The 26939-nt window shown below is 39.8% G+C and overlaps 1 protein-coding gene across 4 annotated transcripts in view; it reads left to right on the forward strand.

Moving 5' to 3' along the window:
• nlgn3a (neuroligin 3a) overlaps window positions 1-26939 on the forward strand; it is a 292883-nt gene that overhangs the window by 156127 nt on the left and 109817 nt on the right. For 3 of the 4 annotated variants that reach the window (XM_059977047.1, XM_059977043.1, XM_059977044.1), the window contains 2 exons: window positions 15254-15313; window positions 19413-19562. In XM_059977047.1, the coding sequence (XP_059833030.1) occupies window positions 19442-19562 (121 nt within the window). In that variant the 5' untranslated portion in view covers window positions 15254-15313; window positions 19413-19441. The remainder of the gene's footprint in view (window positions 1-15253; window positions 15314-19412; window positions 19563-26939) is intronic. The other variant, XM_059977045.1, reaches the window with a different exon arrangement.

The raw sequence follows: 26939 nt of genomic DNA on the forward strand, positions 1-26939 counted from the left end.
AGATAAAGAGTCCATCTTTACCTCATGGGAGGTTTGTTCAAGAGTTTCAAAACAGTGGAAAAGAAGCTGTCCTTGAGTATGGTAGTTTGCATTCTCAAGAGTTCTTGTATCTTCTGCCCAGTGGGAGAGGGAAGAAGAAAGAATGGCTGGGGTGGGAGAAATAGTTAATGCCTGCTTTCTTAGGGCTGCAGGGACTATAGGGACAGTCAATGGAGGGGAGTTTGGTTTGCTTGATGGATTGGGCTGCATTCACAACTGTGCAATTTCTTGAAGTCTTAGGCAGAGCAATCGCCATTTAAGCTATGGTGCATCTAGGTATGTTGCTATCTATTGTGAATCTACATTTCCCACCCTATTGACTTTCAACTCTTGCTGGAGATAGATTCTTGGTGTTGCGCAATTGTTGATATCATTTGAGGAAGTTTACCTCTGGAACTATGTTTTTTTAGTGAAATTCAGTGGCCAAATAATCTGCAGTGTGCTTGGACTTGGAATGTTGCCCTGTTACAAAATAAGCCAATTTTTATATGTAAAGGTTTTTTTTTGTTTTAAACTGGATTTATAGACATCTTTAAAAACAAAGTATGGAATGAACATATATATTTGGAAAATAACTTGGTATTAATATTGTCATATATAGTTTTTTGAATGAAACCAATACTGGAGAACACTCCAGCATACCAGGCAATTAAAAATGAAATCCTAGTCAGCACCCAGCACACTCCCCTCTCAGTACACCTGCCTTGTTACCCTGTGCTGGGCTATTTGTCTGCGATGTCTTCACCCATTTTCCAGAAAGAAAAAATAAAACCTTGCTTTAAAGGGCAAGGATGTTTCAGTCTTGAGACATCCGAAGTTATTGTCTAAGTATCTGTTAGTAACTTACTATCTTCACTTGAAGGCAGCATCTAAGGGCTATGGCTGAAATAACAAAATGCACTAATCCATTAAGAGGTGTTGATTGCCTTTAGATGAGTCACAGGCACTCCATTTCCTGTATCTTAATTGGCATGCTTCATGTACCGAAAACAGCTTGTTCACAGTGGCTCATCCCTCCAGTTTACATCATCACACACGTATATTCCACACATTGCCCATTTTATTTTGGCACTAGCTGAATTTCACCCCAATTGTCTTTTTGTGTTTGAGTTGCTTAATTAATTATTTTCACTTGAATGGTTATCTTTGAATTTGCTGCATTAATAGACAGACAGTGGATGCTCTCTCTCCTTCTCGCTCCTCTCTCTTTCCCCCTCTCTCATATTCTCTATCAGTAAAATCCAGCTTGTCTAATAAATATCAAATAAACCTTTAAAGGTAGTATTCCTACAAAACCTAACCTGATTTAAAGTTTCATAATCCATTAATAACTAAGTGAGTGAAATTATATGATAAAATAAACACAAAAAAATAAACTTAACTCCACCTAGAAATAAAAAAACATTATAAATTTCAAGCTGAACCTGACACATCAAATCCCCTTGCCGCTGGGAATTATTTTGGTGTGGCACTATGGCACAACTCAGCCTCATAGCTGCTGTTCATGGCTCCAGAGACCCAGATACAATCCAGATCTCCAGTCATCTGTGTGAAATTCAAACATCCCCGTTTGACCGTGTGGGTATTCTCCAAGTGCCTCCCACACATCCCAAAGTGAGGATTGCACAGTTAATTAGTCATTCTAATGTTCCCCTAATGTAGCTCGTGGTAGAATTCAGGGGAAATTGATGGGAATGTGGAGCAGAATTGGTTGCAGAAGAAATAGCGATGCAGTGAAACTGCTCTGTCAAACAGCTTTGATGCGATGGGATAAATGGCATACTTCTGATTTGAAAATATTGAAAGATAAATATTTAATAATGGCTCCTTATGTTTTCTGGGTTGTGAAAGTCTGAGGCTGCTGAATGAAAAAGGGAATGAGTGTTTTCCACCAGTCTCAAATCTACTGAAAAAATTGGACACCTGATTCCCAAATAGCATCAGATACTCGGATTGTAGTTCACTCTAACATTTTGGATCCCTGGTCCATAATCATGACAGACAGTCTACGTGTTCTAACATAGCCCTGTAATGGCTCAGGACATCCCACTTATACTTCCCAAGATCTTTAATCTTCCCCTCGCCTCTTCTATATCCCTCAGCAGTAATCTGTTACCTGTCTACATGACAGTAACCTCACTTCACAACACTAGATAGGAAACAGAGTCCAAAAATGAAGGAGACCTATATTTCCAAATTTGCTTACTGATAAATCTTCCCCTTATTTCATCACCGTCTTGCCACAAATTTCAGGAGCACAATAACTTTTTTTTATAATCTTTAGCATGTGTTAAATTAAAATCTTTCTCCTGCTTGCATTAAGTCTGCCACATCCTTAAAACTGCTGATAGTGTAAATAGTCTTGAAATAGTATGTATCAGCTTCAGTCCCTGACATTTAAATGAAATCTTCACTGTGTACTCATGTTCATGAAAATAATTTCTATAGTTAACTTTAATCAGTATTTTTCGCTTATGAAATCATTCAGCCTATTCTACTAGTGCTGGACTGCAGAGCATGCCGGTCAGCCTAATTTCTTCAGTTATTTGCCCTATAATCTGTTCTCTCATTTATGTCTGTCAACTCCATCTCCCCCCTCCAACCCCACCAGCACCAGCACCATTCTCCTGCCATCTACCTACACAAGGAGCAATTTTCTGAGGCTGAGATTGAGAGCTAGTGCAGCCAGGTTGCAGAGAGGATTTGTGAGCTACACACACCATCTGAAGTCAGGATAAACCAAGGCTTTTGAGGCCTTGGTAACTGCTGCACTACTCTGCTGCTCAGCTCTGTCAGAAGCTGCAGTAAAGGAAAGCATTTGCATTCATCCAGTGCCCGTCACAACCTCAGAACATCAATTTTGTCTTAAGTGTAATCTGTGTGCTAACATAGTAAATATAGAGCAAGCTCCCGTGAGCAGTGAGATTGTGGTCAATTAAGCTGTTCCAGTGATGTTGCTTGAGAGAATAAATATTAGCCAGGAAATCAGAGAAAGCTTGCCTGCTTCTTTTCAAAATAGTTCCATGGAATCTGAGGGGTCAGTCAGAGGTCAACCTCAGTCATAGTTTAAAACATCGTCATAGATTATGAGCTCAAATCTTGGAAGCAGGTCTTGACCCCTTTTTGCATGAGAGTGTATTTTCTAAGCTGGCTGGCACCTTTAGAACTTCAGTTAATCAGTGCAATTCATTTCAGGTATTTTTGGGGCATGACACTGTCATCAAGGTGTTTGGCACAAGACTTATTTAGCTTTTGCGATTAGTCTTCCTTGATATAGTATTATGACAGTGGCGCTTTTCGTGGTCAGCTATGGAAGTTGAGAATTCCAACAAAATTATTGATCATTATCAGCCTGAGGTAATACCATAAAGAGAAAGTCAGCTTATTATTAAGAATGGAAGGTCTTGATGAAGGATCTTGTCCCCAAATGTCAACTGTACTCTTTTCCGTACACATTGCCTGACCTGCTGAGTTCCTCCAGCATTTTGTGTGTGTTGCTTGGATTTCCAGCATCTGCAGATTTTGTCTTGTTTGTATTCTTAAGAAACCTTTTTTTTTGCAGTGTCTGTAGCAACAAAATCATCAAATACAGTGAATTCCGATTAATTGGGACCAGTATGTTTTGGCCCAATTAAGTGGTTGCTCCAATTAACTGAAGTTTAATGGAAATAGTTAAAAAGGTATAAAAATGCAAACTTCCATTTAACTGAGTAACAAATTATGCATTTAATTGAAATATAGAACAAAATGGAACACTATACTGTAGTGCTTTAAAACAGTGTATTAGTTACTAATAGTTATCGACGGAGGAATTCATTCAGTGTACTCTGCCTGTTTTTTTGATTGACTGAAAATGAACAAAATCAGCCCAATCAATAATGGACTGGCTTCATATGATGCTATCGACAATTGTATCCTCCAAATTTTCATTTTCATTTAACATTCAAGATGATTGTCAGTATCTTCAAATTCTTCATAGTTCCTTACTTGTTGAGGTAGTGAAGTTGTTTCATTTTCACTCAATGCCATTTTTGGCATCTGCAAGCCTGAATGCTTGAAACCACATTGAGAAAAACGGTTCTGAGTTGTCTCAAGCACATGGATCTGATGCTATTTAAAAACGGTTTGCTCTAAGCATGGTCACACAAGTGCACATGTCTAAGGCTAGTTAGAAACTGTTCGACAATATTTCCCAACCCGATTTAAGCTGCATAATGTCCCAAATAAATGAAGGGAATCCTAGCTATTTTCTTGATTAGTTTTTGTTCTTTAAGAGTTGTCCCAAATAAGTGGCTGTCCCAATTAACCAATGGGCTGGTTAGCTGGAATCCACTGTTTTGGAAACTTCAAAATTGGAAATACACACTGAAAATGCATTTGCAAAAAAATAAGAAATGAGATTTATAGCAATCCACACAAAATGCTAGGGATTTCAGCAGGTCAGGCAGCATCTATGTAGAGAAATAAACAGTCAATGGTTTGGGTCAAGATCCTTTAGGACTGAGAAGGAAGGGTGATGATATTTTTAAGTCTTTTGATTAACTAATTTTCCATCATTATTACTATAAATTTTTTTTACCATAAAAAACAAATTTGGTCTGCAAATACAATTTTGGAATAGGTTTTACTCATTCATTACAGTAACCCTAACTTGTCAGTATTTTATAAACATATGATTCGAGCAAATATGATGCTAATGTGGAATATTGCAGGGATTATTGTGACAAGGAAAACTGGAGCACACTTGATTTCAAGCCTATGACATGGAATGTGGAAATCAATTACACATCATTTTATGAGGACGAGGGATTAGCCTGCTTTAATGCAAGTATTATTCAGCTGCTGAGCTGAACTGTTCTGTGAGAGCTGCAATGTTTAAATGCTGTTAACACAAGGCAAATTCATTCAGAATTCAATTGCTATTTGAGATAAATGCTGGAAGAAAGATTTGCTTTTATTTGCATTTTTTAAATGTGATTTGTTAAATTGATGATAGAGCAAGGTACATTTTCATTATGATGTTTTCAGCTTCTGCGGTTTCTTTGTGTAGTGTCATTTTGCCGTTTGTGGCTCAACTGCTTCTGTTCAACTTTGGGAGCCAAATCTAGTCGTATAAGGCTTATACATGCTTTTAATCTTTCCCTCAACAGGAATTCTACAGATGTTTACCCTGTGCTATTATGTAGAAGTGTTCTGTACTTCAACAGGAATTTAGCCAAGTGGTGTTTCATACTGAGTATTGAATAGCCTTTCAATACTTGTTTCCTTAGACTTTTCCTTAGCTATTCCTAATGATCTCTGACTGCTCACTTTGACCTGAGGAACAACAGTGCAGTATTCTGATTCCTTAAAGTATGCAAGTAAAGGATATTATAAATGAAGACACGAAGGCCATTGTCAGAAATGAAGTCGTCGGGTAAAACATGACAGTACCAGCTTTGCACATGGTCTGATGTGAATTTTGCTGAGCTGAGCTAGTGGAGTTGTGTCAAAGGAAATAATTATATTTTTCCATCAATGTATATTAACTCTATAAGTGCACTACCGAAGCATCAACACCAAAAACGTTCTTCCATACTAGTTTGAGTTGTCTTGAGCTGTCCTTTGCAATTGAAGTCATCTGCTCTCCTGGTTTGCTATGATGATGGTTAGCTATCCTTTGTGTTACACTCTCGTTTCCATTTTTGTAATACCTCAGCAGTGCTTTCCGTCAATAGGATATGGTTGTACTTGCCATATAAAGTGGCTTTGTTCATTATTGAATAGTCTACGACAGCATTAATTCACATGTCAGTACTCTGACTGTTAATCAACATCTCTACTTGAATGCTTGTGTGTGTGCTGCTTGCGACTTGGATTCTGTACTCTAGCTTAATCAGCCATATATCATCATTCAAAAGCATCATTAAACTGAAAAACTGCTCTGGTGAGATTTTGCCATCATTAGGATAAAAAAAATGAACAATCCAACACAAAAGAGTAGCAGGGAAGGCTACCTATCATCACAGAAGCTATGATTACAATCATTGTTGATTCATTCACTGAAGCATTAATATTTGCAGGACTAAATTTCCCGGTCTCATTGTCACTGAAAACATTGAATGCCTCTCATAGGAGCCACCACCTAGGATATAGAACTATACAAGCATTTGAACAGCCCTCTGTGCTGACTATGATGCCCAATTAAGATAATCTCATTTACATGCACATGATCCATGTCCCTCTATTCCCTGCATGTTCATGTGCCTCTCTAAAGTTAAAGAAAGAGTCTGTCCCGAGCCTTATAGGCTCATCAGGCCAGTGGCATGAAGCAACTGAGAGTACGAGACTCACCCCCGGTTAGGACGCCAGTCTATCGCAAGATTAACTCCCAGCATTTTGCCGGTACCCATTTTCAGCTGGGTAGATTGGAGCAGTGTGTGGTTAATTGTCTTGCTCAAGGACACAACACACTGCCTCGGCTGGGGCTCAAACTCATGACCTTCAGATCGCTAGTCAAACACCTTAACCACTTGGCCACACACCACATGCACCTGTCTAAATGCCTCTTAAGCACCGCTGTTGCATCTGTTTCCACCACCACTCCTGAGCTGCCCATCGTAGTCATCTTTCACTTTCTGTGTACATAAACACTTGTCTTCCACATCTCCTTTAAACTTTTCCCCTCTCACCTTAAAGCTATTCCCTCCAGTATTAAACATTCCCACCTTGAGTAAAACTCCTAACTACCTGCCTGAGCTATGCCTCTCATAGTTTTAAATACCCCTCTTAGGTCTTCCCTCAGTCCCCAGTGCTCTGATAAGGGGAATCCAGGTTTACTTAACCTCACCTTGTAGATGAGGCAATATCCCAAAGCCTCTGAATTCTTCCTGCAATGTAACAATACATATCTTCAGAAATGGTGTAACCAAAGTTTTATACAGCTGCAACAGGACTTCTTGACTTTTATACTCAAAACCCCAAGTGACAAAGCCAAGAATGCCAAATGGCTTCTTCACCATCCTATCTCCATGTGTTGTCACTTTCAATAGCTTTTTAAGACATAGCTGAGTGCAGTAGTCTAATTCTGCTCACCAGATTTCAGGAAGGATATGAAGATCCATATACAATAATGAAAATCCCCAGACCTTCAGAGTGCCAGCACTGCCTGTGATGAATCGTGGAATCAATATTGTTTGCCAAAGGGAGAACTTGTTGGATCTGGCAGCATTCAGCACCCTTCAGCTCCTTTGGTTTCCAAGCATGGGGAACTAAGTCCACTGTAATTAAAATAACTTCTGCTTAAGGACTGCAGCCTCATTAATAAAATAAATTTGCAGACCTAGTTTACTGCTAAGAGGTTTTGTTTGACTCAAAGTAGGCTCTTGGCTAGTCAGGGTTATATTTCACACCATTGCTGGCTGAATAAGCATAGTTTTTATGTAGAACTATGATAGAGTGCAATTTGCCTGAAATAATATCAATGACAACATGGGCAAAATTGCATGGTTCTAAAGGGTAACTAAGAAAAGAGGAGCTTGGGTTTATGTGTACATACACCTTCGAAAGTGGAGTTACATTTTAAGAAAATAACTAAAGTATTTGAAATCCTGGGGTTCATAAAGGTAATTAGAGTCATGTTGAAGCTTTATAAAACACTGTTTAAGACATAACTGAGTGCAGTCATCTAATTCTGCTCACCAGATTTCAGAGAGGATGTGAAGATTCATGAAAGGGTGAGGAAAAGAAACACTAGACTGATTCCAGGTTTGAAAGATTTCAGCTTTTAGATTAGACTGGAGAAGCTGTTCTCTTCGGACCAAAAAAGTTTGAGAGAAGATTTAGTAGAGGTGAACAAGGTCATGGTTGCCTTAAATGTGATAAATACAGCTGTTTACATTAGCAGATAGTTCAAGGTCTAGCAGGACACAGAAGAGTGGAATTCAATTGGAATGTGCAGTTAAAAAAGAAACAAGCTACAAAGTGTGGAAAATCATGTGGACTATTTACTAAGTGGAAAGGCAATTCAAAAATCTGAGGTGCAATGGGGTGGGAGTCTTCATGCAGCATTTCCTAAAGATTAATTTGCAGGTTGAGTTAGTGGTGAGGAAGGTAAATGCAATGTTCACATTCATTTTGAGCGGACTAGAACCTAAAAGCAAGGATGTAACCTTGAGGCTTTTTAAGACACTGATGAGGCCTCACTTAGAGTATTGTGACCAGTTTTGTGTCCCTTATCTAAGAAAGGATGTGTTGATATTGGAGAGCTTCACAAAAATGATTCCAGGATTGAAATGCTTATTATATGAAGAGTTCCTCATTTCCTCGTGTTTGCTCTTTATATGAAGAGTGTTTGGTGGCTCTGGGCCTGTACCCACTGGAGTTCAGAAGAATGAAGAGGGATGTCATTGAAACCTATTGAATGTTGAAAGGGCTCGATAGAGTGGACGTGGAGAGGATGCTTCCTATGATTGAGGAGTCTCAGACCAGAGAACACATGGTCAGAATAGAGGGGAAACCTTTTAGAACAGAGATGAGAAGGAATTTCTTTAGCCAGAGGGTGGCGAATCTGTGGAATTCGTTGCCACAGGCGGCTGTGGAGGCCAAGTCATTGAATATACTTAAGGCAGAGGTTGATGGATTCTTGAATAGTCGGGATGAAGGGATATGGGGAGAAGGCAGAAGGTTGGGGCTGAGAGGGAAATGGATCAGCCATGATGAGCTTAGAAAGTAAACAATAGACTTGATGGGCCTAATAGCTTAATTCTTCTCCTATACCTTATGGTCTTAAAGTCTAAATATTACATCAGGTTCAGGCTGGACCATGCGATGGTAAGCTGATTCAATAAACACATTTGCACTGTAGAGTTGAGAATTATGCTTTACAGGTGGGGACAAATAGGCACAGGAGTCATGACCCCCAATGCTGGATCAAAAGGTGCACCTAATCTGGCCGGAGACAAAGCAGTCATAGACTAGTGAGTTATGTGCACTCCCCAGAGAAACTCCTGCAATGATCCCAAACATTCATTGCTCCAAACATGAGTGCAAATTTATTCTCGTTCACATCCTCGGATATAAATGAAACATTGTGTAGCTATTGGATCACCAATAGACCACTTTGCTGCCCAGAAAATTTCACACAGATTCCAACAATCCATTTCCCTTCAGATCTATCCAACTTTTCACAGATACTGGTTGATTTGCTTCAGCAGAAACCATAATATTCAGCACGCGGAATTTAGGGCAGTTGCCAAAAAGACCATCAGCCAAAAACCAGAGACAAAGATTGGCAAGGCAAAAATGTACTCAAAATATGGTTCAAAATTTCATCAAAAACAGTATAAAACATACACTATAAATATATATATATACATACTGCCTTACACAAATATGCAATTATGAATCCTTATTTTTCCTTTTATTTTGGCTTCAACAAGGGTAAATGAAGGCTCTTCAGATCCATGGTCTCACCACTGTCAGGCTCTTGGCTATTATCCTTATAGATTGACAGCTTATCCATAAGAACCACAGCAAATGATTGCTCTATCTATAGCTGTCCAGAGGCAGATACAATCTTTGGGGCATGAGATAACTTGTGCAGTACGAACAACAAATGAGAAATGGACATACGCTATATGTCTGCATTCATCCCATTATATCACACAGTACAGATAGAATCACTGTATGATTTAACATCGGTTTTGATGAAATTTTGAACCATATTTTCTATTTTCTAGTTTTCTGCAGTTTTGTCACAGTAAGGAAGAAAATTTTGTCCAATTCTATGTTGATTCCCAGTAAAACAATCCTATTTATATCATTATTTCTCTTTCTTTTCCATACGATCACAAGACACAGGAGCAGAACTAGGCCATTCGGCCCATTGATTCTGCTATAGTCTTTACTATAGTTTTGCAAATTATTCTCTGTCGAGACACATTAATTTCCCCGGTGAAGGCATTAATTGGTTCTATTTCCATACCCTTAGGGATAATAAATCAAGAAAAATAAAGAGTTCCTCAAATCTCTTTTCCTTTCCTCACTTGAACCTTCCAAAAATTATATTCCATTGTCAGACAAAGCATTTGCTACCTGACATAGAGCCCTGATTCTTATGTATGCCCCAACTTTAACGGTGAGTGTATTTACTTTGAAAGAATGTACAGCTGCTGGCATATCCTGATCCAAATCATTTGAGAGTTTACAATTTATTTCCAAGTTTATTTGAGATGGCTTCTTGCATATGTACCTTGCTATTATCTTCCTCTCTCCTGCACACTTCAGGATCTAAAAGCAGCAATTGTTCATGCTTTTTCTGGTCCAGACACTATCCTCTTGTGCTGATGGAGATGATGTTATTGCTGCTTCTGTTGTTGGCCATTTTGGTTCACATCTGAAGTTGAAACTAACACAATACATCAGTGCACCATCCTGATATGGTTGATCAGCATTCTGTTGTGCAGATCAGATGTGCAAACCTTTAAGTTGTCAGAAGAAAAATCTTACAGCACAAGTACTGTGAGCCAAGTTTCTGTGGACTCGAGCTATGCAAACGTTGCTGAGATTTCATACTGACTGACCTTTGTCATACCTGCTCCTTATTAACAGTCACGCCTTGCTTTCACTAGTAAGTTCTAGGAAGACTGGGGAAAACAAATCAAAAACTATTATTATTGTTGTGTTGTCTGATTAACATTTTGAGGTTGACAACCTGCTCCTCCTAAATGGGGTCAACACATAGTCATGTCGTTATTGTGTGTACATTGATGGGTTTTAGCAGCTGTCCCTTATGCTATTATTATCTTTGGAAATAACACCAACCACACATTTCTGCAGATGGAAATTCATCCCTTGGTGCAGAGGAAGATTTAGTGAATGTCATTCCAGCTTTTCACTTCCCCATTCTGCTAAAGTGGCAGTCAGAACATTATTATACTTGCTGCTGCTGTGAGGCTATAACAGACACCATTTATTGCTATTCCTGATCTCTGAAGCATTGTTAGAATATGTTGAATTAGCTGTGCTACCTCCAAGATTGGACCCCTTAGAATTTTTGAAACCACTCACATTACTATTGGGTAACATGTTATTTTTGTTAACTATGTTATTTCTTCCAGGGTTAAGATACCATGGGAACAGTATGTAGTTTTGTATTTCAATCCTTCTTCAGGAAAAGAAACTATATTTTTTAATACTTTACTTAACATCAACATAAAAGTTCATCTTTAATATTTTGTCCAGAGATAACGTACGGCTGCAAAAGTTGAGCCACATTGTAGTTGCAATTGAGCCAAGCACTGCTTTTTGAAGCTGGGTGGGGAAAATTATTATTGTTAATTCTCTTGTTTGCAAATTATTCTCCCTGCAATAACCTTAATGTTTATTTTCATAGAATATAACAATTCAGCACTGATCAGGCCATTCAGCCCATGATTTTGTGCCAAACTTGATGCCAACTTACAATAAATGTCTTCGTCCTGTGGATCGTCCACATGTCCCTCCACTTCCTTCATATCCATGTATTTATCAAAAAACCTTTGAAACGCCGCCAAATGACCTGCTTCCACTATTACCCCTGGTGACCTATTCCAGGCCAAAAGATCCCATCTATGTTTCTCATAATTTAAAAATATCGTGATCAGGTTTCCTTACATCCTCCAATCATCTAGGGAGAACAACTTCAGTTTGTCCAACCTTTCCTTATAGATCATACCTCCTAATCCAGACAGCAACTCCTTCTACACCATCAATACCCACTGACACGATCTCTACAACCTTCCCAAACTGAGGCCACCAGAACTGTACCTAATACTCCGAGTGTGGTCTGACTAAAGTTTTATGTAATCGCAGCACGATTTTCTCCAACTTATTCTCAACTCCCCTGCGAATGAAGGCAAGCATGCTACATGCCTTCTTTACTACCATATGCACTTGCATAGCCAATTTCAGCTATGGACGTTTATCCCAAATTCTCTTTGTACCTCAATGCTATAAAAGGACCTACCATTAACTGTATACTTCCTAATTCCATTTGTCCTCCCACAGTGGAATTGTACCCTTGCCCTGTTTAAACTCCATCTGCCATCTCTCTGTTCATAACTGTAACTGATCTAAATTCTGCTGTCATGTTTGATAGCCCTTTATACCTTCCATAACTCCACCAATTTTGGTGTCATTCACAACAAGCTCACTAATTTATCCATCAACATTTTCATTCAAATCATTGATATCTAGATGACAAATACCAGAGGTCCCAGTACTGATCTTTGCAAAACACCAGCAGCCACGGACCTCCAGCAGGAGTAACAACCTTCTTTCCTTCCTCTCGTCTTCTATAATCAAGCCAGTCCAAACCAGCAATTCACACAGGATTCCATGCATCATTATCTTCTGAATCATTGTAGGAATTTTCACTAAGTCTGGCACCTAAGAGGAAATTATGTATGCAGGAGGATTTGTTCTGAATACAGTGAAATAGCTGTAGAGCACAAGTCAGGCACAGTGATATCATCTTGCAGAATATAGCATTCCAAGCAAAATACACTACAACAGTCTAAACACATTGCTGGACCCAAGGCAGAGAATCACGATTGAGAATGAAGATAAGATACTGTGCAGTGTGCACTTAGCTGTGAGCATTATTATGGCTGTATGTGGAAATAGAAGCAGCCAGATGCTCACAGCTGATTCAGTTGTTACTGGAAAGTTGAGGAAGCATTTGTAACCTCTTCTCCACTCCTGATATTCTGTTTTCATTTCAGAATAATTGCATCAATGGCTGTCAACATCAAAACAAGTGCAAGTGCTCATTTATCGGAACTAAGAGCACACCTGTGAACATTTGCATTTCACTGACCCAGGCCACAAACTCCATTTAAATCAAAAACAAACAATTCCATGTGTCTTGCTTCCTGAACTCTTCAAATCTGCAGCGCTCCCAAGCAAGCATTTTTTTTTTAATTTTGAGGTTCAGCACGGTAACAGGTCTTTCTGACCCCATGAGCCCATGCCACGAAATTATACCCACTCAACTAATTAACCTACTAACTAGTACATCTTTGGAATGTGGGAGGAAACCAGAGCATCTGGAGGAAAGTCACAGAGTCAAGGTGAGAACGTACAAACTCCTCACAGACAGTGGCAGAACTAAACCTTGTTCACTGGCTCCTTAATGGTGTTACCCTCACCAATAAGCTAACATGCTGCTCCAAACTAGCTAATGACTAGCATTTTATGAAAGGGCCGTGACAGAACTCACTAACACTTGGAAATACTTTTTATATCTGAAGCTCTGATTTTTTTCTCTCCACACAAAACATGTTGATCTCTGCAGTCTCCATAAGTGCTGCTGAGCTTAAGCTGTGCATTATACTCCATTTCAGAAATTTGGTTCAGTTGATTCTAATGGAATCAAATATGGAATTGCAGTAAACCACCGTGACATGAGTCCAGCACAGGTTATCAGGAAAATCTTATCAGTTGAGCCCACCATCTTCTGGCACAGCCTACTACAATTACCACCTCCCCACCTACAGTTTCTGCTCCTCATCACCCACCCCCCCCCCCCCCGCCACCGTCGATGAGTAGTGGTTGACGTACTGCCTTTGTACTGTACCTGGTGCTCTGGAGGTGAATTTGCTGGCAACTGGTTAGAGGAGACAGTTAGAGCCTCAGACCTGGAGTTTACCCAGATGTCCTGGAGGCTAAGAAATTTCATATTACTAGAGACCTTTTGAGTTTGGAGAAGTTGCAGGTCTGACTATGAGATAAGGACAGACAGGGCCAAGGTATGTTAGAAAAATAATACTTTCATGCTGTGAATATGAACTTAGGTGGTCAAGTTCTGAATCTATTGCCAATCTATAATTACACTTGAGGTGATTGTGAATGCCTTTTTGAGTCATTACAGCTCTTGTGGTAAAATATGTTTACACAGATCCACTGAGGATATAAAAAGTTCCAATTTTTTTCCTAAGTAGAAATGCAGCCATATGTTTCCATGTCTTGACTACGTGTGATTTGGAAAGCAATTTTCACATGGTCAATTTATGCACATCAGCGTCCCTATTCTTTCCAGGTGCTAAATTTACAGGTTTTAAAAAAATAAACATGAAACATTGAGCAAGTTTTGACAAGTTGCAATTATTCATTCTGCAGTTAGTTCAAACTGTCATCAATGTGCATCAGTGATGGAGGAAGTAAATACTTAGGTGTTGAATTGAAATCCTATCAAGTGCATTGTTTGATTCTAGATGGTATCAAGTTACCTGAGTATTTTTGGAATATTCAAACCCTTTTCTAACGTGTACCTTGTAGATGAAGGACCGACTTTGCAGAGGCAATAGGTGAGTGACTAAATGCAGAATTCGAACAGTCCTTCTGAACATTTATTTATGTGACTGCTACAGTTGTTTCTGGTTAATAGCAGTATCCTGTATTCACCCCCTTAACAACCTCTGATTGTTATTAGAATCATGAATGGAAATCAAATGCCATGTCAGAAATGTTACCCAAATCTCTGATTATCAACTAAATACAGGGTGAGGTCATGGCTTGGAAATGAGGGTATGCAGTATTATTTCACATGAATAAAAAGATGTGAACTGGTGCTCTAACAGGGGCTTGCAGCTGACATAATGTCCAGCTTTACCAGATGCTATTACTTGGCTAGGATCTATAGTTGGATAGATTGTAATTAGGACTGAGTTAACAGATACAAAAACAGAAAATACTTGAGCTTTTCAACAAGGCCGACAACATTTCTGAAGAGAGAGAAATGTTGTTTATAGTTCAGTTTAACTCTGTTTCTCCCTTTGCAAATGCTTCCTGACTTTCTGAGTATCACTTGTATTTTCTGTTTTATTTCAGATTTCTAACACCTATGGTATTTTTGCTGTACAATTTCTGAGTAAACAGTTGTCTTGTCATAAGTTTATTGAGTGCACTGCCAGATAGCAAGTGTGCAAAGGGCTATCAGAGTTCTCAGGCAGAGAGCTGGGCCTGCTATTCCCTTGGACCAGTAGATTGATATTACACATTAAGTTTTCTATTTGATTACATGCATTCAGACTGTTTTCATAGAAGTTGATATTTTTGGGATGAGGGATATATTTAGTTAAGCGAACATTACCGATTGTTTCTGGAATAATCTTTGAGAGAATGGTGTTCACAGACGTATATTTTTGAATTCTTTTGTTTCCTTTCACCTTGTCTTTCCTCATTTCGATTCTAGGAGCCAACGCAAAGAAACAGGGCGATGATCTTGCTGATAATGATGGCGATGAAGATGAAGGTATTTCACGGTGCTCGAAAGTGGTGCATGTTTGCAGAACAGAATCTTTTTTAAAATTTCTTGATTTTAAGTTTCTTTTTTGGGGAGATGTTTAAGATGACAGTGTGCATGTATCCTTGCACTTTCTTTTCTTAATCCTTCAGCACATTTTTCCATGCAATAAATGTCTTAAAAATTGAAAGGTTTATTGATTCATATATGTATCCATGTGGCTGAAACAAAAGTTACATCACCGTGAAATGAAAGCTACAGCATTTAGCAAGATTTGAAAACAGTCTGGCTGTCTCACTGTCTGGAGAGCTGAAGACACCCCTCTGCTTCAGTTGTGTTTTAAACTATGAAGTTATTTGCGGTTTTCTCTTGCATAAGCTTCAGTAAAAGCATCTTTTCCCTTCTTTCTAAAACTATCCAATGTACAGATCATTACCCTCCTGGGAGGCTGGACAGATAAAAATCCTTTGACACTCAAAAGTATTAGTCAGTGTAAAGAAGCTCCCTGGTTCTAAACAGAGCACTCCAGCTTGTGTTGGCTGTCTTTATAAAACTGGAGACTTAGAGTGTACAGCCTCCTGTTCTCAATAAAATACAGTTGCTACACTGATTTAATAGGGTTCCCTCACTTGTTTCTTTCAATAACCCAGGGAGAAATTGAAAACAAAATTTGTTCTTATCTAATACATCTCAACATACCAGATCCTTTCTCAAGCTCATGCCCAAAGTGTATCCACAAAAATAACTCTTAAATATAATGACATTGTGAACGTTTGAATTGAATTATATTTCATTTGCACAAGAATGGTGTGTAATTAAAAGATAATTGTCTCACCCTCTTTGAATCCTTCATCATAAAGGTCAAGGCCATATACTGTAGGACCTTTTCTCAACTATAAATTTGGATTAGTTAAGTGTTTAATTTGAATCTAAATATTTAGTGTCTCGAGAAATCTGTCTGTGTGTACGTTAGAAAGAGAGAGAGCAGAGATGGTGTGTGGGAGTGTGAGTGTGTGTGTTTCTGTGGTATAACCTGAAGATCCAATAAACAACAATACAGTGCTGATAGTATTTGCCTCATGAACAGGACGATGTTGATATAATGTTTGTCTGCCACTCCAGCACTCCAAACTTCCAGAGCAATGTAATTAAACAGTGTACCATGCTGCCTCCTTTAATGATTTGTTTGGCACTGAACTGCTGGGATTAATCGTGCATGTCACTTGACACTGCATGCTGTTTTTGATCATGCACGCAGCATTAAAATAAAGCAATTGATGGCCTCTTGTAGAGATCCTTGAAAATACAGTGTGTGCATCAGCTACTACCTGAAGTTAATAATAAAATACACAAATAGAGAAAAACACCTAAAGTATGTTTTAAAGGTTTTGTAACCTGGCTGAGTGAAAACTGCTTGAGCAGACTGCAGTGGCTAAAAAGCATAACCATTTATCTCAGGGGAAAAGGTTGTTGTGACAGGCAATAAATCTCAACATGCGATTGGACCAAAAGATGTAGGAGAGGAAAGAGAAAGAGATGACTATAACATCATATTGTCAATCATAAGAATGTTAAGGCCCCTAAGGAAATTACATGTGTAAATATGAATCTTTGAAAAGTGTATCAGTGGTAATCCATGTGTAAATATTGAAGATAAGAGGCATGTCCTGCTGGTCATGGTGAGTTCTGGGTGTTCTCAATGTGATGATGTAGTATCAGCTTCCCTCATTGCTCAGCTTGTGGGAGAAGAGACATTTTATGTTGCTGTAACCTTCAGGGATAATTTTCACCTTCACAGATTGGGTGCTAAAAGGGAGAGTGGATCACTCCTCCCACACTTTGAAGGTGTAAATTACCTGCCGTATGGCGTAACCTTCGTATTGGTTAATTGCATTGCAAATTATTGTTGGGAAAATGCTGTTTAGTTCTACAAAAGGGAATAAAGGAAGGATGTTCAGGAACATCGGTCTGAAAACTGCACCGTTGCAATCTTCACCTCCTTTTTTGCATATGTCCTTGCTTTGAAACTCAAACTATAGCATTGCATGTGCATTCGGCAGAGTCCCCACCCAGCTTAATGGAAGTCTTAAGTCAATTAATAAATGTCGTGTCTTCATTATCTATCAATTAATATCCTGGTTAGACCTCACTACTTGCTTTATTCTGCTTTATGTGGACTTCAGCATAGCTGCTGATTAGTATGGTCACTCACGAAGAAAGATATCAGATACAGAGTTAGTTTCCTTATAATTTTGTCTTTGTTTCACTTGATAAACTATATATTAAATCCTGATAAATTCAATGTTACAGTATGAAATACTTCAGCAAAATACATGGCCACTGGTACAAAAAACTTCCTTCATTGTCAGAAGGAATTCCTAGTTTCCTAACTCTGTGCCATCTTCACTGCTGATTCTAAAGACCTTTTCAGGATGATTTTGAGGCAGACTCTTTAGTCCACAATGTGAAAAGGCCGAGCTCTTAGGTATCTTTGTCAGAATGATAAAGCAAGGTGGGCTATGAAAGAACGGTACATGAAACAGAATATTTCCCAGGTAAGTAACAGACTGCATCTGTGAACGACAAAAGAGGCAGCCAATAATGGAATTTCATGTCCGCTCCATCATTCATTCCGTTTCAACATTGGCTGTTGTCTGTTATTTGATATCCATAGAGGTTTTCTAACCCTCATCTCTGTGCAAACCCCCTCTACCCTTGCCTATGTTCTATGCGTCCACACTTTGGTGTTCAATATCTGTTGTGCATGTAAAAATACTGCAGACAAACAGTATTTGCAGACAACCAGGTACCTAAGTGAGGGAAAGGAGGGGCAGTAATTCTTGAATAATTCAAATTGAAAACACAAACACCAGTTCACTGCTATATTGAAAGGTAACTGGATTTTGTTCCCATCAGACCTAACAGACATAAATGTTGCCCGTCGACAAAAGCAAAAAAATAAATTGGTTTATTCTTTACAGAAAAAGATCTTTCCATTTTTCCTCCTGCGACACACCCTTAGAAAACCATTATTATATCTTTGTCTGTAATCTATTTCAGGATAACTTGACTTTTTCCAGTCTTTTGCGTGGGTCCTCTCCTCTAGGCAAGAGCTACCACCCTTGATAAATTTTGGTATTTCCTTGCCCAGCTGAGACTTTTGTTCTTGACAAAAATAGACATAATGCTGCTGAATACTGCCCTTCAGCAAGTAACTGCAGCACAATGTGGTTATGTAATGACAGTGATAAAATTGTTAAAGTTTTGAATAATGAAATCTGTCTGTGGCTATACTTACAGTATTTTCTCACAGAATTGGTTCTAAATTGCCAGTTACAGCATACACACCTGTTGACTGAAATTAAGGAATTTTAAATCTTAGGACAATTCTAAATGAGAAGTACATTTGGAATTGTTGGTGAGTATTCTAACAAAGCTGCAGAATTGGAGTATCAATATTCTGTAGTGCTAAATGCCACCTTTAAACTCAAAGAAAACTGTAAAAGCCAAATGAAATACTGAAAGTAACTGCTCTAGTCAGATTTGGAAGAGTGATGACCTGTTCGTTCATATCCTCTGATTACACACTGAACAGGGAACTATCAATGAGAGTGAGCTATGTCAAATATAAATTTAATCTTCTTTTAAATTGTGACTGAATACTATCTGTATTCACCTGCAATATTTGAGTATTTTTTAAATATAAATGTTTCACCACACTACCCTGTTAGCCCAAAACTTAAAACTTGGTGTCTGTAGTATGTCTGCTGGCACATTTACTTATGCCTGTTGATTGAGATGTACTATTGTCCAGTGCCTATCATGCATTGGCTCCCACTGTGGCACATTTACGCCTGGTGATTGCAGTTTTGAGCACCCAATGACTGTCATGTTCTGGTGAGTTGGTGCCTCATAATTACAGTCACCTAGTGCCCAGTGCTTACAGCATATTGGTATTAGGCAATATGTTGATGCCTTTTATCAAAACTTTGCAGGTTTCCAGTGATCAGAATGTGTTCATATCCATTATTCAAACCACACTTGTTTTCATCATGGCTGAAACCTGAGCGCAGTGTCACTTCGCTTCTCTGTTGTCCTTTTCTTGCAGATATTCGTGACAGTGGGCCCAAACCGGTAATGGTATATATTCATGGAGGCTCATACATGGAAGGAACAGGAAATATGATTGATGGCAGCATATTGGCAAGCTATGGCAATGTCATTGTTATCACACTCAACTACCGTGTTGGTGTCCTGGGTAAGAAAAAGCTAATCAGTTTCTTCACTGTTAACTTCAGGCAATAAAGATGAAATGTTGACATGAATGATGCGGCACCATGAAGTGTTTGCCTCCAAGATAGTCCTTTGCATGCAAAGACAAATGAAACCATTATTGCCTCAAGAGTATTACAGATATAGAAATTGGTAACCCGTTCTGAAAGTATAGGGTTTTTTTTAATTGCTTTGTTATCTGGGAAACTGATTTTCATCATCAGTTGCAATGCGGAATTTTACTGAGTCCGGCTGAGATTATACTGTAGTCATTAAATAATTATGGGTGCTCAGAAACCAATTCCTACTGGATGTCATCTAAGAGAATGTCTAGGTATGGACAGATTCTTGCATGAGTAGAATGCTAGTGTTTCAGAGCACCACCTTTGCCTCTTAGTAAAGCTGTCTGGAATAGAGACTACAAGCTGATTGAAAACAAACTGATTTTTTTTATTATTGAGTAATATAATTAGAAAGGAGTGAATGCAATTATTTCAAATTTAATTCAGCAATTGCCCTCCCTACCCAAGGCAGATTATACTTGAAACACTGAGTCAACATTACAGATGGATAATTTCACATATCTGGTCAGTTCTGATGCAAACAGAAAAAGTGAGTTACTGAAGGATTCTGGCTGCTGAGAGCTACAATATTCCCAAATTGAAAATTGAAAATGAGGCAGGCCCCAGCAGGAAACTTTGTGAACACCACATGTTAGCACTGGGATGTACTGAAACCCAAAATCGATGTTCACCTGCTGTTTGACTATTGGCAGTGAAACATACTCACCCATCCCAGTTTCTCAGCTGCTATCTCATTGACCTCATTCTGTGACAGTCCGCTTGGATGTTGAGTCACCAGAGAAAACAGAGGAAAGCTGCAGGTCAACAAAGCGTATCCATTAACAACATAATTTTTAAAACTATTCGTGAGCTGTGTCCATCCTTAATTGATTGTCACCAAGGGGGGGGGGGGGCAGTTACGGGTCAGCAATATATTTGAATCCAATCATACAAGTGTTAAACTAAATAAGGATGAGCAGTTTTCCTTCCTTGAAGAACTTATGACCATTTGTTATTATTAATTATCAGCATTAAGACAAGCTGAATATTTTCTAAGTTTAGTTATGCCACTGTTACCGTGATAGGAAGCAAACTTACTTACAGCAGAATCACAAGCACATAGCGTTCGAGACACAATATTCATAAGAAAAATATAAATTATACAAGGAAGGACAGTTAGAACAAAAAGAAATTCATACTCGTGCAAAGTGGTCAAAATAGCGATAGTGTTGCTGTACTGAGGTAATGTTTAGGTTTGTAGAGGTTGTTTCAAGAACTAAATGGTAGAAGTCAAGTACAATAACTGTTTCTTGAACCTGGTGTTGCAGGTCTTTAGGTTTCTGCATTTCTTGACTAATGATAACTGTGATCATATTGCACAAATCACAGGGATCTTTGATGTTGTTTGTTGCCTTCTTGAGGCAATGCCTCCTGTAAATACTATCAATTATGGGGAGGGATGTGCATCTGAAGCATTAGGCTAAGTCCACTATTTTCTGCAGCTCCTTACATTCCTGCACTTTGAAATTGCCATACCAGGCCACACGGTAAAAGTGTCACCACTCTCAGCGTGGAGTGTGCACACTTTCCCTGTGACCATGTGAGTTTTCTCTCGCATCCCAAAGACGATTGGGTTGCTGAGTTAATTGGCCATTGTAGGTTGTTTGTAGCTCAGTGAAGAGGGGGTGGGGTTGGGAAAATACGAAGTGAAGATTTAGTGTAGATGGGTGGTGATAATTAGCATGGACTTGGTGGGCCATGCTGTATCTCTTTCCATGACTCTATGACTTAAAAATTCCCATTACTATCAGAGTGCTCGTAATCCAGAAGTAAAAGTCAACGTAAACTAATATTCCAAAGCAAATTTATAACTCATGGCTTATCTCATTGAAATGTCAATGAAACTCTATTTTTGTGTTCCTTTTTTCTTGACTTCTATATCTCCGGCTGTGACATGCCTCAGTCCAATGCTATTTCAGTGGTGTCAGACAGCAACATTTTGCAAAGGTGACAAGGAACATCAAGGGGTTTGGTGATGTTTGGAGATGCACTCATGAATGCTGTCTTCCTGAGTGATGCATTGAACTGCTGACACCTTCCCATGACGCACCTCAACATGAGCAATCTTTGGCTGGGTTGCCGGGCTGTTGTGACACCCTGCAAATATGGTTAAACACCCTGCTTTCGGTCGCCAACATGGTTCAGCTTGGATGAGAAGGAGCTGTGCTAGCACAGTAGCAAACACACCTTGCATGACTAGAATATCAGCTTATGCAGTATATCAACACGATCCACAGATGGGATCAGAAGGTAATCAGAAACTGCACATTGAAGGGTGAGAAACTGGCAGCAGAACATGCATCATGGTTGGGAGAACATGTGCTAATGGAGTTACCCACCAGCTTCTTGCTGAAAGAGATGCATTCCAAGCTCTGCACACTACTCTGACAAAATTGGTGTTGAGCTCCTCTGTGCCACTTGACTTTGTACCAATTTTACAAATACCACAAGCATTCTTTGCATATTCCCGTCAACACTATTCTGTAATCTGCACTATTTGCATGCACATCTCTGTAGCCAAACTTGACGGCACTTTCATGGGTAAAGCCAAGCCTACTCCTTCCTGCTGCCCTGGCTATCGAACACTTTGCTGGAATTTAGAAATTCATCCAAATTATCTACATTTTTAGTTTGAGTTTGTGAAACGTTTCTTCATCACTGCTTAATCTTCTATCCATACTCTTTTCAAGTTCAAATTGGAGTTTAATTGTCATTCAACCAGACATGAATGTCCATCAATACAGTCAAATGAGACATTACTCTGGGGTTGAGGTGCAAAACACAGCAGCATTAGTCATACACAGCAAAACACACATAGGGCACATGTAAAATAGCAGTAAAATACCATGACACAAAAAATATATATAGCCCGTCCCTGAGTGCAGGAATGTGGCAGCGGCCTGAAGTCGAACACAATATAGCTTGTCTTCTGCCAAGTGAACACTGGGCAGCAGCACGGACTCCAGTAGGACATTGCTCCATATGACCTCCGGCACTCCAGTGAAGTGCCCGACTCCAAACTTCTCTCTGGGGGCTGCAAACAAGTTACACCATGGTCTGAGGCCTAGTCCTCATTAGGTCCAAGGCCACGCGGCTCCTCACACCGTTTGCCAATAAACTGATGAACTGGACTTGCACTATTCCAAACCAGCAATGTCCAGCAGGGTCTTGTGATCATAGGAAAAGCGACTGAGATGATTATTCACTGTTAGACTGGTCATTTCCTTTGTGGACCAACTCCTCTCTGTCGCAGGGAGCGTCACAGTCCACACCAAGTCTTGTTCTTTCAATTCCTCCATCAACAGGAAGCTCGCTGATAGGGTAGACCTGCAGTACTCTAAGTTCTTAAATGTCCACCAGAGTGACCATAAAAAAATACGTTAAACAAATCAATGGCATCTTTGTTTGGCCCTGTAACTGCTGTGTCCGAACACACCACCATCTTACCATTAGATTTTCATAAATAACCGTCCAGCTTAGAGTTAGTTGCTCTACAAAATGAATAAGACTCGAGGGCAGAGTTGCAGTGCAGAGAGGAAGAATAGGTAAAAGAGTATGATTAAACTATCTGAAGCTTGGAAAACAGAAGGGGTAGTGGTATGAGGGATAAATGGCATGCAAACAAGAGAATGAGGCATGAAATGATGAAACTATTCTCTTTTTGGAATGTTGTTTTCCTAATAGTTTGGTAAATCAAACAAGAGTATATACATTAATATATACATAGAAAGAGTACAGAGGAGATTTACAAGGATGTTGCCTGGATTGGGGAGCATGCCTTATGAGAACAGGTTGAGGGAATTTGGCCTTTTCTCCTTGGAGCGAAGGAGGATGAGAGGTGACCTGATAGAGGTATACAAGATGATGAGAGGCATTGATTGTGTCAGAGGCTTTTTCCCAGGGCTGAAGTGGTTGCCACAAGAGGACACAGGTTTAAGGTGCTGGGGAGTATGTACAGAGGAGATGTCAGAGGTAAGTTTTTTACTCAGAGAGTGGTGAGTTCGTGAAATGGGCTGCCGGCAACGGTGGTGGAAGCGGATACGATAGGGTCTTTTAAGAGGCTTTTAGATAGGTACATGGAGCTTAGTAAAATAGAGGGCTATAGGTAAGCCTAGTAATTTCTAAGGTAGAGACGTGTTCAACACAACTTTGTGGGCCAAACGGCCTGTATTGTGCTGTAGGTTTTCTATGTTTCTATGTTTCTATTAAGTATTAGGATACCGAGCGCAGAGCAATAAATCCACAGATAGCTGAAGGTGGTTGGACCGGGATAAAACGGTCAGATAGGCACACATGGGAGACTCGTCTTAATTAGACAAGGCACAAAATATAAGAGCATGGGTGAAAAGCTTGAGTTTGTTAAGGCAGCAATTGGGGCGCAGCCATGTCCACTTCTGGTGACGGTATTGCAGGATAGATAGAACAGGACCAGAGAGGTTGCAGAGGAAACCTATGACAGCATTACTAGGCTGGAGAATGTTGACGATGAGGAGAATGTGATTACACTGATTTTTTTTCCATTGGAACTAAGAAGCCTGAAGCAAGAGTTAATCAAGATGTATTAAATTGTGTAACCTAGAGAGGATAAAAGTGAGAACATGTTTCACTTAATAGAAAGGTCACATGAATTTCAAGTTTTTGGTAGAAGTATTAGAGAATATTTTAGGAATTCTATTTCAACCAAGGAATGATGGGAGTGAAGAACTTACCCAAAAGGCAGAAACCTCATCACATTGAAAAAGCAGCAATGTGAATGATAAACGTGCTATAGGCTACGAGTTTTGATTGAGAGCTGGAAAGTAGGCTTAGCATAAGTAACTCTGACTAGCCAGGACATGAAACTGTGCTGTGAAGTTCTATGAACTTGCATTATATAATGTCATGATGCCATAAGTATTAATTTATTCTTTCATGTAAATGAAAGTGGGCTGCAAGTTATGGAATCAGGGCAATGCAGCACAGGATCAGGCTGTTCGGCCCAACTGCTCCATGCTGACCACAGCATCCTCTCAGCTAGAGCCGGAGCCACCTCGTCTCCACATTCTTATCAAAATGCCTCTTAAATGTTGCAGTTGTACCTACCTCAACCACTTCTTCCGGCAGTTCAACACAGGTATTCACTACTTCACTAACTATGAAGTTACCTCCAAGACCTCTTAAATCTCTCTCCATTTACCTTGTATCTGTATCCTCTTATTTTGGACTGTAACCCTGGGGAAAGTCTATGACCGTCCACCTTACCCACACCCCTTATGATGTTATAAACGGTTGAGGTCACCTACACTCCAAGTGATAAAGATCTAGCATAGCCAACCTCTCCCAATAACTCAGGACCTCTAGTCCTGGAAGCATACTCAAATCTCTTCTGCATGTTCTCCAGTTTGTTGATGTCTTTTCTATAACAGTTAACCAAAACTGTTCACAGTACTCCAAGTACATCTTACTAGCAACTTACTTAATAACCATATGCCAAAACTTGATGCCCTGACTGATGAAGGTCAATATGCTAAATGCCTTCTTCACTCTCCCATCTACTTGCACAGCCACTTTCAGCAGATTGTGCATTTTTATGCCCAAGTCCTAATTCCACAGTATTTGTCAGGGAATCGCAGGGTACTATGTAGATCCTTCCCTGGTTTGATTGTCCAAAATGCATCACCTCTCAGCTGTCTAAGTTGAAATCCATTTGCCATTTCTCAGCCCCTTTCCCTAACTGAACAAGATATTTTTGCAATTCATTGCAATCTGCTTCACTATCAACAAGACCCCCGACTCTGTATCATCAACAAACTTGCTTAATGTGCCATGTACAATCATTTACATAAATAATGAATAACAGATCTCAATACTGACCCCTGGAGTACCCCATTAGTCACAGGCCTGCACTCAGAAAATTAACCTTCAACAATCATTCTTTGCCTGTTACCATCATTAACTCCTGCTTCCAGATCAGAAAACCATGCAGGACCTTGTCAAAGGCCTTACTAAAGACCATAGATGACATCTACTTGCTGAACTTCATCAATCCCCTTAGTTACCTCTTCAAAAGATTCATGAACTCCCACATACAAAAACGTGCTGACTATTCTCCGTAACTTCCGCCACCTCCTACGGGATCCCACTACCAAACACATCTTTTCCTCCTTCCCTCTTTCTGCTTTGCACAGGGATCACTCCCTACGCGACTCCCTTGTCCATTCGTAACCCCCATCCCTTCCCACCAATCTCTCTCCTGGCACTTATCCTTGTAAGCGGAACAAGTGCTACACCTGCCCTTACACTTCCTCCCTCACCACCATTCAGGGCCCCAGACAGTCCTTCCAGGTGAGGCAACACTTCACCTGTGAGTCGGCTGGTGTGGTATACTACGTCCGGTGCTCCCAGTGTGGCCTTTTATATATTGGTGAGACCCGATGCAGACTGGGAGACCATTTTGCTGAACACCTACGCTCAGTCCGCCAGAGAAAGCAGGATCTCCCAATGGCCACACATTTTAATTCCACGTCCCATTCCCATTCTGATATGTCTATCCATGCCCTCCTCTGCTGTCAAGATGAAGCCACACTCAGGTTGGAGGAACAACACCTTATATACCGGTTGGGTAGCCTCCAACCTGATGGCATGAACATTGACTTCGCTAACTCCTGTTAATGCCCCTCATCCCCTTCTTACCCCATCCCTGACACAGTTTTTTTTTTCCTGCCCATCACTCTGCCTGTTCTCCATCTCCCTCTGGTGCTCCCCCTCCCCCTTTCTTTCTCCCTAGGCCTCCCGTCCCATGATCCTTTCCCTTCTCAGGCTCTGTATCCCTTTAGCCAATCACCTTTCCAGCTCTTAGCTTCACCCCACCCCCTCTGGTCTTCTCCTATCATTTCACATTTCCCGCTCCCCCTACTTTCAAATCTCTTACTATCTTTTTTTTCAGTTAGTCCTGACGAAGGGTCTCGGCCCAAAATGTCGACAGTGCTTCTCCTATAGATGCTGCCTGGCCTGCTGCGTTCCACCAGCATTTTGTGTGTGTTGCTGACTGTTCCTGATCAGGTCTTGACTATCCAAGTGATGGTAGACTTTTTTTCCAAAATTCTCTCCAGTAATATTGCCCCATCCCAAATCTCGGAACTCTGGTTGCCCCTGTCAACAATAGGAAAATTGAAATTGAAATTGAAATCTCCCATCTCTATTATTCTCACTACATGCAATTTCTCAATATATCGACTGATCATTCAGGGAGGGGGATATAG

Source organism: Hypanus sabinus, chromosome 8 (genome assembly GCF_030144855.1).
Source record: "Hypanus sabinus isolate sHypSab1 chromosome 8, sHypSab1.hap1, whole genome shotgun sequence".
Lineage (NCBI taxonomy): Eukaryota > Metazoa > Chordata > Chondrichthyes > Myliobatiformes > Dasyatidae > Hypanus > Hypanus sabinus.